This window comes from Trachinotus anak, unplaced genomic scaffold (genome assembly GCF_046630095.1).
Source record: "Trachinotus anak isolate AG129_WGS33_773 ecotype Australia unplaced genomic scaffold, CSIRO_AGI_Tana_v1 ptg000013l, whole genome shotgun sequence".
Taxonomy (NCBI): Eukaryota; Metazoa; Chordata; class Actinopteri; order Carangiformes; family Carangidae; genus Trachinotus; species Trachinotus anak.
Genome location: NW_027273864.1, coordinates 2,847,448 through 2,866,584, shown reverse-complemented (window position 1 = coordinate 2,866,584; position 19,137 = coordinate 2,847,448). Strand labels below are relative to the sequence as shown.

General features: G+C 42.0%; 1 protein-coding gene across 1 annotated transcript; it reads left to right on the top strand.

Annotated features, from left to right (window-relative positions):
• The first annotated feature begins 1,123 nt into the window (after positions 1–1,123).
• znf831 (zinc finger protein 831) lies at positions 1,124–13,613 on the top strand. The gene is made up of 4 exons (XM_071494756.1): positions 1,124–1,389; positions 2,904–7,296; positions 8,755–9,038; positions 11,772–13,613. The coding sequence occupies exons 2-4, from the start codon at positions 2,952–2,954 to the stop codon at positions 12,642–12,644; spliced, it is 5,502 nt and encodes a 1,833-aa protein (XP_071350857.1). The 5' UTR covers positions 1,124–1,389; positions 2,904–2,951; the 3' UTR covers positions 12,645–13,613.
• Positions 13,614–19,137: the final 5,524 nt, after the last annotated feature.

Below are 19,137 nucleotides of genomic sequence, written 5' to 3'. Positions count from 1 at the left end.
ACCAAAAGAGAGCTAAAAGAAAAGTGATTATTGGATTTATTGACAATAAATTTTCTAGGTGGTCAGAAACACTTTCATGCTAATGTAAAATTGTTTGCTAACATCTAAGCTGTACCAGCTTTATAAGATAAAAAATGTTATCCAGTGCAGTCATGGTGTAGTTATGCCCCATACTTGTAACAGGCACTGTCATATGGCACAGATATGTGGACAAATGTGTGTATGTGAAAAAGCAAAGCATATATTGCTTTGTATTTCTACGCTGCCGTTTAACTATTAAAAAAATGTGAAATGATCTATACGATGATAGTGGAGTCTGACAGACAGGCTGGTTGTGTGCAACTGTTTAATTCTGGAGCCAAATATCACCTGTAAGATTGGATTTTACTTCTGGACGCTGTACTTATTTAACTGTACTTTTTAAGAGTCACGTGTTTGCTGTTTTTCTTCTGCCAAAAATAACATAAATTCACTATTTTTCAGATTTTTTTTGTCTCAAACAGGTCAGTAAAGAATGCCGTTTTGCTCATAAAAACCAGCAATTGTAAACCAACAACAAAATGTGAATATAAATGAGACATTGTGATTTTAAAAAGGCAACTGTAATACTGTCAGCATGTGTGGTGTGGATCCCTGCAAATGATATATGCTGTGATGGGGGCTGTGGACGGACGTGGGAAATTCATTCCAGCTACTCACAACAAATCCATTTGTTCTCTGTCTGAGAGAGTGTGAGCAGTGCACTTGAAACCAAGTTGCCACATCAACATGTGTGGAGCCCTGGTCTATGTGGGTGTATGAAATACAGTGTGTGGGAGGAAATAGGTTGGTGAGGGTGCGATTATTTAAGTGAGCCAGAAGTCAGGTACAGCTATTGATGGTAAAGTCAGTTATTCAGCCGTGACTGTTGAAGGTAAGCTTGCCTCTGTCACTGCACTTCCTCTGCCAAGCAGCCACTTCAACTTCTGCACAGCACTGTGTATTAGCCTTAAATCCTTCCATCTGTGCTCGGGGGCCTCTGTGTTCTTCCACTCCTGCTGATCACTTTGTGGAATCTATGTTTTCAACTTGTCCTCCGGAAGTCTTTGTTTGACAGCCACACCTCCCCTCAAGCCACCCAGCCAGCCCTCCTCTTTCCCTCACGCTCTTACTCTCTGCCTCACCACTTTCATAGTGCATCTTCTCTCTCATTTGCATTTGTTCCGCTTCCTTGTGACAAGAAACAGTTCATGTCAAAGAGCTGTGAGAGAAAATCAGTATTGGAGAGCACTACACAGCCTGGATGGCAGAACAGACTGAAAAGAGCAGGTACACCGAGGATGGGGCTGTTCAGGCTGGAAGACTCTCTGAGCTGGATAATTGTTACTGATGCAAGTGTAAAACAAGACGGTAAGTGATTTGCATGTCCTTTGCAGTTTCAGTTTTTCTTAACTGTTGCCCTCCAATTTCGGCCTACTTATGTCATGTTGTGGTTTCTTGTAGTGTTATTTGTGCTGCAGTGCGATGGCAACACTATCAGTTATTTCCTCTTTTCAAACATGCCCTTAAAGTCAGAACAAATGATGGTATTGAGAAATGAGATCATTAGAGTAGATAAGAGAAAACAAGAAATTGTTATCTCTCATAGTGTTAGAACAAGTCTGAGTCTTCCTTTCTGTTTACATTTGGTGCTAGTCATTTTCCCTAATGTTTGTTCTTGCCTCAAGCAGAGACTGTTTTTCAAGACAGTTTGGCCTCTTTTTAATCCAGTCTCACCAAAGACACACATGAATGCATTTGTAAACTGACTACAAGTGCTTGTAGAAGAAAACATCCATCTTAATAATTCAAAGGTCCATGCTATGCTTATATTTCTGCATGGAGTTCCTGCATGTGTAACACCATGACATAATGACATAGCAGTAAGGAAGTGAAAGTACATTACAGCTAGAGGGTAGATCTAACTTTCTCATGCTTTAAAAAATTAAAATACACTTGCACGGTGCACCTCGCCGTCAGAGAACTCACTCAAATATGAATATGAATATGAACAAACTTTCTTTCCACAAAAAAGTATCGTGGGCGTGCTCATACTGTACGACTAACAAAGAGCGTGCTCCACGCCAGCTGTAGCTCTGTGTGTGTGTGCATTATGCAAAATCATCATACATGTAGAAGCAGCATCACAGCAACAGGAAATGAAATTTGCCTGGCCCTGATACAAAGCTGTTGTCATGTAGGTGGCTTTACGCTTTGATTAGATTACTGCACAAATATGACAATCTGTCATGAGACTGTGGAAATCAAGGATGTGCACTGAACTGGTGCAGACTGGTGACAGAGGCAACAGCTAATGTCAGCAGACACATTTCATTTGGGGAGATAAAAGCCTCTGATGCACTGTATGAGTGTCTGATCTCACTCCCTCACCCCCCTGCTGATGTGAGTCACACTCCTACATCACCCCCTGCTTCTCTCTACTGTATATACACCTTGCTCTCCATGTTTTTTTCACAAATTCTCACTACTTGCATCCAAAATACATCTTAAGAGTTGTATTGCTGCACCACCTGCTCCTGAAATTAAACAATAGAGATTCAAATGCATCTCATCATTTTCTCTGTGCTCTGTAACCATGGGTATTATTACTCATCTCAACAATATCACTCAGATCTAGATGTGTTTTTGTTTTGGTGTTGTAAATTGTGGACCTGATTTCAAAACACAGTCTCCCTGGGTCTTGTCACCATGCAAAATCCAGATTGGATTAATTGTTTTATTAAACCAAAAATTTCTCCAGGAATAAAGTCTATTTTTCTTCTTTTAAATCCAAGCCTAGAAACATCCCTGCTCAAATAGGCAGATCTGTCCCGTTTGATCTAAGGCAAAGCAGAGGTCTAATGCAAACTGTTGTTATCTTACAGGTAATTAGAGACCTGGCACTGGTACATCACGACAGCAGCAGTGTTACCATGGAGACTAGCAAGCCAGGATTGGCGAGTGCTCCAGTGCACATCAGCTCTGTTGCAGCACAGACAGAGAAAAGGATGGACATCCAGGCCCCGCTGACAGCTGTTTACTTCCACACAGTGCCTGCTTTATCAGCACAGCCTTACCCGCAGCTTCCTGCACCTGCCCAGGAACCGGCCACGCTCCAACTGGCCATGCCACCGCTCTACTCCAAGGAGACGCTTTCCTTTCTGACACTCCATATTGCTGGCGGGCTGCAGTCTACACCAGGAGCAGCTGCTGCTCCTACAGCCAGACCCAAATCGGCAGGAAAGCATGTGTGTCCTCACTGTGGACGGGACTGTATGAAGCCCAGCGTGCTGGAGAAGCACCTTCGCTGCCATACAGGGGAGCGGCCTTACCCCTGCACCACTTGTGGAGTTTCTTTCAAGACTCAGAGCAACCTCTACAAACATAAACGTACTCAGGCTCATGCCCGCCTCTCATCTGAGTCAGAGCAGAGCAGTCTAGGCAGCCAGGACAGTGTGTCCAGCTCCAGAGAGACTCAAACCTCCAGTTTGTCTCTGGATGAGCACAGTGAGGAGTCAGGCAGCACGGAGAAGGATGCCACACTACCTGTTGCTGAGATTACCTGCCCAGTCAATACTACAAAAGCCTACTCTGTGAAGACACAAGGGTCTGTCAGTGAACAGCATGAGCTGACCCCTGCAGGTCATGAGACAAAATCAAATGAAAGTGCAACAAAAGAGGAGGAAAAACCGAGGGTGGAAAATGAAAAACCTTCTTTGATTGTTCGACATCTTCCCCTTCAGAGGCAAGAGGCCACTCTGTTCTCTAAGCAGTGGGAGAGCTCTGTATCCAGAGGAAAATCACAGAGCCACGAGAGCACAGACTCTGGCTTCAGTGAGAGCAGTGACCACTACCCAAGCCCTGGCAGTGTTTTACTTGACCACAGCATGGATTCCCTGACCGAATCCAACAAAGAGCACCTTGAAGAAACCGCCAACACACACACACCTTCAGAACCAGGCCAAGGTATACAGGAGCCCAAAGGGGCAAGAGAGCAAGAGCAGAAGGCGCTGGAGGAGCGCATATCGAAGCTGATTTCTGAGAATACAGCTGTTGTGGAGGACAAACAGCTGGAGAATGTAAGGCCACGGAAGACAGTTCTGTCAAAGCAGGGTAGCATTGACCTCCCTATGCCATACACATACAAGGACTCCTTTCACTTTGACATGCGGATCAGTAAGAATCCAAACTTTGCATCACAAAGAAACAGGAGGCCTGGATTGTACAGCTCTGTGCCCACTCAGCACTCCACCACCATGGAGCATGCCCCCTTAACCCGCAGCAACTCCCTCCCCTTCAGCGTTACCCTGCTGCAGCCTGAGAGGAGCAGCCCAACCTCCTCCTATCAGAGTGATTATGTAACACTCATTCGCAGGGGAAGTTCTGGCCAAATCAATCCAACAGGTTTCACGATGAAGCCTGTGAACCAGCAGTCATCCACCCACCGGCCGCTGGTCCGTCAGACAGCTGTAGACTGCAACCACGCAACAGACGGTCTCTTCATGAATTCATCTGTGGAGGAGGCATGCACCAGCAGTCTCAGTTGTGATGGGGATGGCGGTGACATTTGTGGAGAGCCAAGCAACAGAAAGTTCCGGAGGAAGAAAGCACAGAAGTTTGCCTACAACAAGTGGTACATGTACGGGGGCGGGACATTTAAGAAACTCTACAAAGCTGAGAAAGGTGTTGATAACAGTGTTATCAAAGGCAAGAAATGTATGAAGCCAGAAAACGAGGTTGTTCAGGGTCCACAAAAAAGGTTGTCGACAATTCATAAGGAGACAGTTACAACAACAGGGTTAGCGATGAACATCACATGTAGCAGTGCAACAGTTTGCCATCCAGGCTGTCCTCCTGCCAAGCTACCCCTTGTCTCTGCACTGGATTTTAATCTAGGACCTAGCCAGCTTCATTCATCATACAGCTCTCTCAAGACTCCCCTCCGGAGAGACATGTCATCAGTACTGCCATTACCTTCAACTGGATTACTGGTTAGTCACAAAACAGATAGCATGAGCAGCTCAGAGGCAGGGAAACTGAGTAATGAAGATAAACATACTGATTCCACCTCTCAGCTCTGTGGAGCCCATGTTCCCTCTGATAGGAAAAAGCAGAGAACTGATGACAAAATAAACTGCCCATTGGAGATGGAGCCCAACCCAAACATACTGACTCATCCCCCTACCTTGGTTACTGGCAGCGTGCCTCAGCAGGATACAAATCACAGTTACATCAACGTTCAAAAAAATCAAAAACATGCTCAGTTCAAAGGAGCTCTCTTCTTGCCATGCATAATCAATGCAAATGCAGCATCTGTTAGCACCTTGCCAGCCATTTCCACTCCCCCTGCTGCCAAGACCAGCTTTCTGCCCAAGTACCAGCTCAAGTTACCTAATGCTGCTGAACCTGATTCAAATACTTTACCGGATGTTGTGGATAAACCAACAGGAAATGATGGCTGCACTTACACCTCGGCTCTGCCGTATTCTCAAACTGAGCAAACCTCACCAACGGTCACAACCTCTGAAAAGAAAGTTAGTGATCCTGCCCCCTCACTGCTGATGCAGACTTGTGATATCAAAAATCTGAATGCTGTTAATTCCACACAAGCCCAGCTTCCCTTGTCTTGCACTGACACAACCCTTTGTAAAGTAGAAATATCAAGATTCGGTGAAAATGTGACATCTGGTCTGCCTTTAGTGCATAGACAATTTGCAGCAACCACAATAACTACAACCTGCCTACATGATTATCAAACAGGATTATGCAGCACCTCGATACAACCCCATAAATCTGCAGCAGGCTTGGTGCCGATGCAGTCACCCAGACGTGTTGCACCTGTGGTTGCAAACTCCCCTGCTACCACAACCACAGCAAGAAATCAGACATCTGCTTCTGTCATTACAGCTCACTCACATGGACAACTCAACTCTAACCCCCATCTGTCACACTCACAACCCTTGCCAGCATCAGACCAGTTAAACCCTGTAAATAGAGTATATGCCAGCCCAAACGCCCCAAATGTACCTTGTCAGATTGTACCCTTCGACCAGGTGCAACCAGCTGCTCAGAATGTGTTTCACGTTCATACAGCAGACCTCCAGATCTGCCTTCAGATCATATCTGACGAGCAGCTGGCTCTCATTGAACCGCAGATTGAGCGGCAAGCAGCTAGCAGCATCTCACAGAGCTGTGACATGGAAGCACTGGCCACAGAAATGATCCAGAATAAAGCTCAAAGCTCTGTCACCATGGAAAGTAGCAATGAGGGAAGGGACCATCAACAGCCAGGACATCAAAAGGAGTCGGACCAAAGTGAATCTTTACCCATGCTTAACACAGAGAACGTGAAAGTCCCATTTTCTTTCCACTTGGGGAAGGAACAGCCAAATATCCATCTGACTGAACACAGTAATTCCAGTCATGCTACAGTATCAGCTGAATCTAAGCCTCCTGAAGCTCTAGGCTTGATGCTACGCCCACACAAATACAGTCATGTAAACACGGCCACGGAAACTCTTGGCTCTGCGGGCGATGTTATGTCAACTACTGCTTCATTTGAAGGTGTACAGTCAGAAAGGGGCCAGACTTCAGAGGAGGAACATGCCCTTTCTCTGAACCACTGTGCTGAGGAGCAACTTTTGCTGCACAGGAGAGTGAGCCAAGTTGCACTGGTCTTACAAACACTCTCTGGCCAACAAAAGCTTACCGTGCCCTGTCTTACTCCCAGCGCAGTGAATCAGAATAGCACAAGAAGCAAATTACTGAGAAAAGGAAGCCAAGAAAAACTTAAAAATCAAGGAGTCTCATGTAATGCTGGCACAATGAAAACCAACTGTGAGGCCCCTGCATACAAACACAGCAGGTTTGAGAGTGGGGAAACCCACCCATCTGTGCGGGTTAAGTTCGGTAAGGCCTCTGGTGGTGAATGTGCTGATGAACTCTCTGGGTCGGTTTCTCCATTTTCCATCAATAAATGCAAAGCTCCAAGACAGTTGAACCTACAAGCATCCATCCATTGCAGTCATCATTCAGAGCCTACAATATCAGATACTCTGAATCCATCTAAACATGAAAACAGGGGCTGTGACAGGGTGGGACCTTTGGACAAATCTGACCCTTTACACAGAACGACTCTCAGTGAATCACAAGATGTAATCAGCTCAGCCCACATGGAAAAACAACCAGACCAGTTCACTTCGGTGTCCTCTAACAACCGGGTGGAAAGACCCAGAGACATCCCAGCTGTGCTTACAAATACTCAGAGCTCTACTGCAGGTACACTGTATGTTACTATTTAATTATTTCAGTAGAGGACAATATTCATTTATATTGTAGAGGACCTGAAGGATAAAGTGCAGTATGTGTGATGTTATGTGTATTGATTTGACTCTGTACCACTGGATTTTAGATTTAAACTCAATAACTAAGAGGGTAAAGAGCTAGTTTTAAAGGTGTTTGATAGTGATCACATCTATACTGGTGTTTATTGTAGTTTCATATAGTCCCCTACTTTAGGACAATGCAGCAATGACCTTATACATACACAACACACATGGCAACCAATTGTTTTTAGGGTACATGAGTTAAATATGGCAAAGTCAGTCACTTGACTCCTCTCCAATTGATCATGTATTTCACTATTGAGAATGAGACCGAAAGCAACCCCCCTCCCTCTAAAATACAAGTTGAATTATAAAGGTGAGAGACCCCCAGGGGCCCCCATGGGCCCCCAAGATCCAAACTGTGTAGAGGTTTCGGTAATGTGGGCCTGAGCAGGGGAACAAGTTTCCAGCCCAAAACCATGGAGTATACAGATAGCCCAATAAAATGTAACATACTGCACTGTATTTGCTTATTAAAGCAAATTTAAAGACAGTAACCCATTTTTACCACAAGATGGCAGTAAATGTTCACAGGTTGGCAGAATGAACCTGGTTTTGATCACTATAGAGTCACCAATAATGTGCAGGTGTTTGTAAAAGAAGTGAAAAGCCCTGTCAGGAGTTTTAAACATAGACAAAATAATCAAATGATGGTTTGCTTAAGAATCTCTTTGTGGGGAAATAAAATATCAAGGTCCATGTGGCTTTCAATTTTAAAGTGATCATGACAAGTCAGCTGCCACCCCCACCCCAACCAAACCTTCAAAGAGAACTATAGTGTCCTGCAGTATTTGAAAATGTCATTTGATCCCATTACAGCGCAAAACACCAGCTTACCCACTCTTTAATTGAAATAAGCGAAAAAAGATAAGTGAAAAAGTGACAGGATAAACAAAAAGCATGCCACTTCGAGAACTCAATCCACTGCATCCTGGCTAAACTGAATCAACAAGATATGCCTCTAGTTGGCCTGCAAAGACTTGGCACTGACACTGCAGATCAGCACATAGTAGTCATGGAAATTTGCTCACAGTGAATTAAATTTTCCTGCTGATTATCAGAGTGGGCACAGGGTGGCAGTGGTCCATGAGAGTTTTATTAAAGAACTATGTAAGAGTTTACCAGACCAAAGAAAATCATAACCCTAGGATTTCTACAGGCCCTTTTTTAATCAAGACTTTTGCTCTGAGCAGTGGAGTATATAAAACAGGATACTGCTCCATTGCTCCATTCCAGTTGGATCATCCCCACTTTAATTTTCAGGCAAGTTAAAACTGACTGATAAGCATTAAGATCATAGATTCACATCCTAAAGATAACAACTACTTTTTATCTGTTTTTCCTCCCTAAGGACTTGTGGAGGGATGCCCCCAGGTGGAATTTGAAACCCAGAAGGAGCCACAAACGTGGGGATATGGTGGTACCCCTGGGCAGTCAGACAACATAGACTGTATGTCAAAGCAGAGCCAAGAGGCTGGAGTGACAAACCACCAAAGACTGGATGGGCACAGTGGTGAGGAGGTGATGACAAAGGATAAGAATGGAGGAATCAAGACAGACCAGGTGCCAGGACAGTGGGGCAACTCCAAATCTCACTGCAGATACACGCTTTTACCAAACACTGCAAAGCCAGAGGTGGGACTGAATGAACTTATTCACTGCTTCACTGGTTGTATGTTTATTATACATGTTAATTATTTTTTGCCATGTAGCTTAACCCTTTAATTCTGTAGCAGCAGCAGCACCCTCTCATTTAGCAGCACATTTAAAGATCTCATATTTTACACTTCTGTATTGAAATCCATAAAAAAATATATTTGTGGGTTTAAGTAACAAAAACCATCTAAGTGTAGTTTTACATCTCTCTCAGGCTTCTCTCTATGTAGTAGATTTCAGGTAAACACTCAGGGAGGGTCTGGGTGGGCTGGGCTTGGGGCGTGGCTGAGAGTGATGTGTGACATCTTTGTTACATCCCAAAGTTGGCTCGTTTTCAGACACAGTTTCTGAATATGTGCATTTCTCTGCGGACTGAGGCTTTGATACTTTCGTAGAATTAATATAGAACTTAGACCTCCTCTATCATCCAAAAGACATGGAAATCTTAGTGTCTACAATATGGGACCTTTAAAAAATGCAACAGGGAGGGAGCGACAAGAAGGTTTGACCTTGTGGCTAAGTAGTGTGTGAGGTGTGGAGGGTCAGGGGGCACAGGGGAGATCAAGTGACTACCTCTCAGCTTAATAAGGGCAGAGTCAGTGCCAGCCATGAGAGGTTACTGTTGGAGTTTCCCTTTCTCTGAGGGAAAGGAATCTTGCCCATTATCTCACAGTTAGGGTTGGCTCACAGGGCCTGGCTGAACTTTTAGAAGAGAAGCTGGCTGCAGACAGAAACAAGCTACATTTGTGTAGAAAAACATATTTTTACACACAGAATTAATTTTGTTGGAAAACGTGCCTGAATCAACAACCTATGCCAACAAAACGCTCTGTTGTTATGTGTAAATCAGCAAAAGAATTTTAGGGTCATAATTTAGGGTGTAATTACTCTGTAACAATGCACACGCTTAAATCATTTCAAGTTCAAAAACAGTGTCTACAGCCCCTGTAGACCCTGTCTTTTCATTGATTTAATTATTCTTAAACTTTCCCAAAGCTTCAATCCATCCCATTCAGATATATTCAGACTCTCCTGATCTTGGGGTCGAGTGGAAGCAGGTTTCAGGCATGATGGGTTGTTACATCACAATATTATTATTGTTTAACATTTACCAAGAAAAGAGATAAACCCAAGCAAGAATGTTTCTTCTGAAATACTTGCAGCACAATCCCTAAGGGGCCTGTGATCCCTCAGATGTGTCAAAACAGAGAAGAAAGTGGTGTAAGAAAAAACAAAAGATTTACACGTCATTACAAATATACTCAGCAATACACAGTGGCCAGACGGATATAAACGAGAAAAGGTATTTTCTGCAAAAATGTGTGAGTGCTGGGATGTGCAACTGCTGCAGTGTGGAAAGGTTTAACCCTCCCATATCAGTGATTGAAGGACAGACACCAGACACCTGTGCACCTGTGGAAGATGGAAGTTGTGTCCAATCCACCCACTTAACATGACATTGTGCTGACAAACAAAGCTGCCCCCCAGCAAGTACTTCTTTTTTTGATTGATTTGTTCAGGCAAGTCAGAACCCAGACCTGGATCCCATTCAGGAGAAGAGTGCTAACCACTGAGCATTGCATGTGTTCTGCTCACATCTTCTGAGGAGTTAAGCTTTTGGGGAGAATCTGCAAGTTGAAGAAGAGCGAAGGCAAGAAATGCGTCAGCCTGCAGTCTAAATGGCTAAACAGCTGGACAGTGCTCCACCCATCAGTAACAGCATGTCAAGAACTAAAACATGGCATTTTAAGTGAGGGAGGCTTGTGGCTTCGTATTATGGTATTATATATGCTTATCAAGTGAAAACTGTGGGACTGTGAGCAGTTTAGGATTTTTTTGTGGTCTACAAAAACACATCTCCACACCTGAGGTGATCATGTGACACACTGATGAAATCTCTGTAAATGTCTGTAAAAGCAGTCATTTGGGTTTAAACTTGCTCCAAACTGTGACACTCAACACAACAATGATTACAAACAATGAACGTTTAAAGTTTCATGAGTGTTTTAAAGTTTGAATAAATTCTGTAGCTGCACACGGCTCTGAAAACTGAGAGGGTTTGATTCAAGTCGATTCTACCTCTTGTAGACGTCCATTATAAGATTATGCTCTACAAATACTAATACACAATCACTGTCATATGCCACAAACACAAAAAGTAATCACAACAGGGCAAGGTTTTGCTATAACAATATTAATAATAATAATAAGAAGAAGAAGAAGAAGAAGAAGAAGAGGGAAAGCAGTTTCCGAAGAAATTGCAAGTGAGTGCAAGGACCTGCTGCTTCTGTTCACCAGTGGAGATTCCTTCTGATTATGAGTCTACAGTGTTAACCATCAATTGAAAAACACATGTCTTTTCCTAAAGGTCCCATATTTGTGTTTTATTTGAAGTGTTGATCTCCATCAGAAGATATATTTGTGGTTTTAAGAACCAAAAACTATCTCAGTGTAGTTTTACATCTGGAGCTCTAGTAACAAGAGGTCGGTGAGTGACTAGTTTCTGAGTGATTAAATAAAAATTTAACAGATTTCAGGAAAACACTCAGAGAAACCAAATCCATCAATTTGATATGTTTCCTGTGATGATCATAACTATGAGGACACATGAAGGCTTGTGGTGTTCGTGCAATGTGGGAATGAGGGACAATGACTGGATTATGATGATGTATAATGTTAATATTCATCCTCATATACTTCTTTTATTAACAGGGAGAAGACAGAGATTTCAAGGTGGATTCCTTTAAAAACTCTTGGCTATCTGAGCAGCATCTTCAGCATCTCTCCCAGATGCACCCAGGAATGTCTGAGTACCCTCCACAGAGCCCTCAGCCAGCTCCAAGCATGTCAAATAATCTTAATTTACCAGCCAACAGCAGTCAGGCGAACCTTTTCGATTCCTCACAGCCCCCACTGGAGATGAACAACTATTATTTCTCACAACAACACTGGCATAACAACATTATCCATAACCAACAAACTCAGTTTTTGTCTGAATCAAATTCAAGTCAAGTGATGAAAACAGAAACACAAAATGCATTTTCAAGAACTGAGTCCAGCCCTCAGCAAACTACATTTTCACATGTGGACCTAAAGCAGACCCTCTGCACTCAGCAAGGAAATATAACTGCAGGTAACAGCTGCACAGCAGTGAGCTGTTGTACTAAGTTAACATTAGGAACTCACAAAAGCCTCTCACCTGATGTCAAAACGTCATCCACCACACACCACTGCCAGGTTCCTCACTCTCCTCAGGGCAGTAGAACTACTGCTGGATGGACAGGAGTCACCCAGGTGTTAAACAATAATATGCTGGATATTAATACTGGGCTGCCATCAAAGCCCTTTACATACCCAGGACACCGACAGGACACCAAAGATCAGGCACCAAAGGATTACACGATGCAGGGCAGTAACTCTGGGAGATCTGACATCACCAACAAATACCAGTCTTTTATCTTGGCTGGTCAGCTCCATCCAGCCGAGTGTCCGACCAGCGAAGTGAGGCCTGTGCAAAGCTGCCAGGACTACCCTGAAGACACCAGCAGCAGTGATGATGAAGGGAAGCTTATCATTGAGCTGTAGGGGAAATGTGAACATACACATATGATATATATAGTTTTCAGTGGCAAAATTGCTCTGGGGGCAGAAATAATATCACTGATCTCATCGAGTTAATTCAGTGGACAGAGCCAAGGAACCACATGTGCAAAGTCAAAGTAATTAAAAAAAAAAAAAAATCAAACGTGAACAGTCAGTGACTGCTTTATATTTTCTTTGATAAATGTATTATTTGTGATTATACCAATCAGATTACTTCTACCCCTAGGAAATGGTGTGTGACTTCCGTTCTGCTCACACATGCTTACGCACACATCACTTGCCATAATTGGTGTCTGCCTCCCGTACTCACGCTCTCATAAACTGCAGCCTCTAACACTATCCAACCTTCTCCGACAACACCTGTGTGTGTGAATCATGTACACATGCTGCCAAATGCCAGTTAAATTGATCTCTGCTGCCAGTTTGATCACCCAGGCACTCTGGCTGGAGGGGCATGACCCCTTCCAAGTCTGGGTTTTGTAATGAGTCAGCCACTATGATGAAGCACCGCAGCTCACAGGAACAGGAAGCGGGTTGTTGTAGACATTTTTGTACATAAATCCACAGCTATAGCTCACACTAAAACTGCTTGTCAATCCCCAGCCCATTAGTGGCCATACAAGGCTTCGGTCTTGACGGGTGTATGTGTGCAGTAGTGCTGGATGAGCTTTATCCACAGTTAATCTGTTCAGGCCTGTTTGTTTTGGTGATAATGCTGTTTGACACACAGGAAAGCCAAGGGCACAGAACTGTGCGGCTGTTTACAGTTACAAACTGATTTATTCTTATGTTACAAATATTTGGGGTTTTTCTTTTTCTGACTTTTATATTCTTGTTGTTTATGTAAGCACAACTGACTAAACAAATGAATTCATCTCAAATTTACCTTCATATTGTGTTTTCAACTATTTTGACAAAGAACAGGGAAATTAAACTGTTCTCAAAACCCTTTTACTGGTCTGATTGTGTGGGTCTGTTCTTCAGTTAAATATCTAACTTGGTCTAAGGTGGTTTACAGATGCTGCACTTTATAAAATGATTTTTTTCTAGGGGGGTGAAGAGCCCATGAGCTTTGGCTGTTGTTTCAATGGAAACCAAGTCAGTCAGGCACAAACTCTTTGTTATTGAATTTCTGAACAAATCACAGCAGCAGGGTTGAATTTATCCAAAATTCTCCCAGAATCCAAATGTGACTTGGTTTAAAGTGTAGAATGTATTTTCAGGTTTCTTTTTCTTATTTTCCATTTGCTGTCAATTGTAACACAATTTGAACCTCAGTGGTGAGATGTTTCTTTACAAAATGCACCTTGGGAGATGCAGTTTAAAGCAGGGGGAGCCAGTAAGTTTTTGTGGACAATATTATAATTTAAGTTATCTGAGAGCAAGCTCAACATCTGCACCTCCTCTTTGTTCTGTGCAAGAGGTAAAGGTGACAGGAGACTTTGGCCAATCACAGGTCTTTTCAGAGAGAAAGCATGTTCCTATTTGCTATTCTACTAATGCCGATGCATGTGCATTTTTTAGGCTTACGCATTCAACATGTCATCATGACTACATATTTTCTGACATAGTTGTTCATCTTTTGCACTCATGATTCAGTCTGGTTGTGCAAATCCATGCACTGCAGCTGCTGTGTTTTGGTCTCCTGCTGCTCGCAGGAAAAATATCTCTTTTTTCACAAGTCCAGGAGCATGTGCTCCTGTCTGCAGATTGGTGCTGTACAGGTAGTGTGATGGGAGCCGTGAGACTGAAGCAAAAATGGTTAACGTGTTGCAAAACTAAATAACATAAAACATTTAAAAACATTTCATTGAAATGAAGAAAAGCAGAAATCACTTCAACGACTTTTATTAATGACAATTAATTAATATTAAGACAATAGAAGTACGTGGGCACCACTATGGATGATAAAATGACTTTTGAGACCAACACTGACTTCAGAGACTGTTCTTCTTGAGAAAGCTGAGGGGATTTAATGTTGACGGATGACTCTTAAAAAATGTTTTATTCATCTTTTATTGAGTCAATTTGAACTTTTGCAGTGATCTGTTGGTTTGGGAACCATGGTTACCTGGGAAATCTTGTTAAACTTTGCCCAAAGATCATTGGCACTAACCTGAATGATCTCTATAATTTTTTAATGAATTCAGAGCCACTAAAGACACATGTCAGTCAAAGAAAGAAAGGACATAAAACATCAGGCTTTGATTTGTCTCAATGTATATTTGGAGCTTTTTTCTCTCCACTGTTGTTAATGTTTTTAATCTGATCAACTGAGCAAGACTGTGCTGAATATGGAGAGAGTGCCGTGAACACATCCCAGTGTGAGTATCCTCTTAATATTATTTAATATTTAATTTAATTAATATTTATAATTTATTTATTTGAGGCTTTTAAGACTGATAATATCAAAAACATATTTTCTAAGTGGACATACCAAAACTACTGAAGTTGGCTGAGGTGAAAAGATGAGAAGATAAATTCACAGAGAGGATTTCAGAAAGCAGGGTACGCAGTGACTTTTTACAGAGCTAAAGAAACAACTGACTAAGAAGCAGAACGAAAGTAAACGGTTTGGGTATTTTGTTACATGGTTAACTGTAAATATGTCAGGGATTCAATATGTCTGTCTGTCGCTGTCTGTCAGTCATCCTGTGAGTGGGAAAGTCCTCATATATAAAATGTTAAAATGTCAGCTGACAGGTTTTTCAGCACTCAGCTCTACATGTGGGTTTATTGTCTAATCCAATATTTTATCATGGAGACCACACTGACTATGGATTATGTGACCCTCAGTCAGTCAGTCCCTATGTTACCTTATCCCATGATGCTCGGCTCATAGTTCAATTTCATTATCATCTCATCTTATCATGGTATCTCATCTAGAATTTTTTATGACTTCAGGTCTATTTGCTTTCTCTTTGCCAGCAGCAGGTGGATCATAAAACATATTAAAGTAAGGTATACCAGCTTGCGTTCACGCTGATGATGTCAGCAGACGATCAAACTGATACAGCAGCCGCTGCACCTTACTTTAATGTGCACATGAGCAAAGGAGGTCAGGGAGACACACGCCTCACACAGACAATGTGCAATATTTTCACTTTTTTGTGATGAAAATATTGTCATCAGACATTACTAGTTGCAGTATACTGTACAGTGTTGTGCTGTTTTGTCAAAACATACAGGTTTTTTTCAACTGCAAATAGTACCTCCTGAATGGGGAGTTGTTACTACAGCCACTAGCAAAGTTACCATGACGTCATCTTCAACGCAGCACAGATGGACAACGGAGGATTTCAAAGGGACACCACACTTGGCTGTTAAAAATGCCAGGCTTGTTCAGAATGTTTTGACTTGCACAGTGATGTCGTAGAGATGCAGTAGTGATAGGGATGATTCTTGCCGACCAATCAGTAGTCTGCAGTGTTTTTCTGTCGCCTCTTTGTATCGCCTCAGCTTGCTGGAACCTTGTGGAGGTGATACCAGGGAAGGGACCAGGTACCATTGGCTTTCAGTGCATTTTCCCTTGCTTGTCTTGGGGAAGTGCATTTTTAAAGAGAGGGGCTTTAGTCACTGTTGTGACTTGTGGTTGGTCAGCATTTTCATTGTAGTGTATGATAGACAGGCAGAGTCTTGATTGTCTTGAGAAAGTCAAACTGATTACACAGAATATTTGACTTTAAGATTAACCTGTGCTGTGGCAGAGGTTTGGAAATCCAGAACCTTATAAGGTCCCGGTGCAAAAAGTGAAATTTACCCAGTGAGTTTCAGTGTTCATAGTACAATGCGAGATTATTTGACTGAAATGGGAGAGTAATGCTTTTACATGCTATTACAGTAATGCTTAGTGTATCTGTGGATCAGAACGGTCATATTAGCTTCAGCCCCACTGCCCAGCAGGCCAATAACTTTACTTCCTTTATGGTTTGAGCGAGTTAGCTGCTATGTTGCCATGCCAAGGAATTCCTGCAGTTTAAACGTGTCTTTTCCACATGTGTATCATTTCCTTCACAGGTTGTCCATCAAGTAAATTCTAAAACGTATTAATGTCGCAAGGCTATAAATACACTGGGAACTAATTAACTGATGAGGCACTGGTGGAACAGAAAAACAATGGGAAACACACAAAGACAAGAAGTAAATTAACAACAGGCACAAATGGATGGTAATTTCAAAATAAAACAGGAAACACTAAACAGAGTCCAGGTGAGAAGTTTACAAGGAGAACATATCATGACACGCACAGCGAGAGAAGTTCAGTAGCTTTTCAGTGAGTGGGGACTTACAGCATGATGAAGGGCTGGCTTTGGTCACAAACCCTTCATCATGTCGTAAAGGGAAAATCTAAACGGCATGTTTGCACACACTTTTGCTTAAAGATGGAGCAAGAGTAAAAGAAGCCTGAGGGTCTGTAGACACACTGACATTAAAAAGTGCATTTTGCATAATATGTCCACTTTAAATAGTTGTTGACTGTGGCCTGAAATCTGAGTGATTACTCCCTCAACTGCAAACAGCTCATTCCCTGTAGTGACTGACCACTGACTGCTGCTCAGCAGAATTCAGACAATAAAAAGAACTTTAATGTTGTTTTTCACAGTCTGAGATGAATGATGAAAGGATCTGATTCAGGAAGAATTACAAGAGTCCAGACAAAGCCTATGACTGTATATGGCCAACATTGAAATGGGTTCAGTGTTATTCCAGGAAAATTACTTATTGTCTGCTTGCTTATGACCTATAATATCACGGGAAGACATTGGATTTAAAGTAAAAATCTAACTAACCTCCTTATCTTGTAACTGCAACCTAAAATCTAGTAATCATAAGTAAAATCTTGCAGGGATTAAATAAACAGCTGAGACACCAAGCTACAGAATTAAATGTTTACTGAGCTCCTTAATATAGGAATTTGACAGAAATTGTATCTTGCAAATTCAAGACTTTGACATGTCATTAATTCTTACTTTTTAAAACAAATTGAGAAATGAGCAACGTGAGTCAGGCTACAATATGGAACAGCAGGGTGAAGCAATGTGAGACATGGGTTTGAGGCACTGCTGAAAAAGGACAATGCTAAAAAAAATTCAGTAAATCAACTGTTTTAAAGAAGAAAAATAAAAGTAAAAATAAAAGTAACCACAAACACATTATCACCTTGCACTTTGTAGAAACTGAGACAGATCAGATATTGCAGCTAAAAAGGTGGAAAATTCGTGGATGTCATGGCAACTGAAGAAACCTAGAGACAATGATGTCAGTACATATGATGTGACACCAGTAAAACTTCATGGGAGCTGTTGTTTTTGTATGATAACAAATGAAATCAACTGAAATCATGAAGGTTTGAAAATGTAATATATAGTAAAAATAATAAACCTCAGGAGCAATTTTTCACTGGTCTTTTTAAATGAAAGATTTCATGAATTACTACAGACAAAATCTATTCAATTGTTGGCAAATTCTCCGTCACATTACACATAGTCATTTGATTACTAGCTGTGTGCAGCTGTAAGACAAATAACTTTGCAGCTCAATATTTACATCCTACCTGTAAATTTGACTTCACACTGTATCTGAATGCATCTCAATATTAACACTGACCCTACGATACACTGCAAACCAGATGAGTTTAATCAACAGTTCTCTGTCATTGATCATAAGCTTTGAGGTTAGGATTCATTCAGTGAGTCATATGACTCATTTTGAAAAGTTGATGGAGCTTTACACAACTGTCACATCGAAACATTTCAGGACTTTGCTTTTCATGCCTCAGCGAGGCAAGTCTTCCAATAAATACTGTGTCACTTAGTAATCATTGTGTCTGTGTGTCGCTGTATCTGATGCAAGTGTAAATGCCATTCCAGCATAGTCATAGCCATGCCACCCCATGCTTTTCAAGGTAACTTGTGAAACACATTCCTCTACCACCCAACCATCACTGCACTTCAGACATCATCATGCCGGTGTGTTTTGTGTCAAAATATCATCCAGCTCCTGAGTAACATGTTGGTTGAGAAAATAAATGCAACATAAATCATCCATTAATGAAAATGAAGCTCTTAAACGACGACTGACTGTGGAAGCACCATTTAAACCTGTCAGATGCCCAGGTCAGGTTTAACTTGAGCATCTTTAGACTTGGTTTTGTTTGTTTTTGCTTTTGTTGCCATGTCACTGCCCATTAACCTACACCTTTGTCAGTTCTGTGTAAATATTATCTTATAGATAAATATTGATTTAGTAACTATATCTTTTTGAAATATTTTGGGTAACAATTAATAGAACATTAATTGGGCCTTTCTGTGTGGAGTTTGCATGTTCTCCCCGTGTCTGCGTGGGTTCCCTCCGGGTTCACCGGCTTCCTCCCACAGACCAAAGACATGCACACCAAGTTAACTGGTGACTCTAAACTGCCCATAGGTGTGAATGTGAGTGTGGCTGGTTGTCTGTGTCTACAGCCCTGTGACAG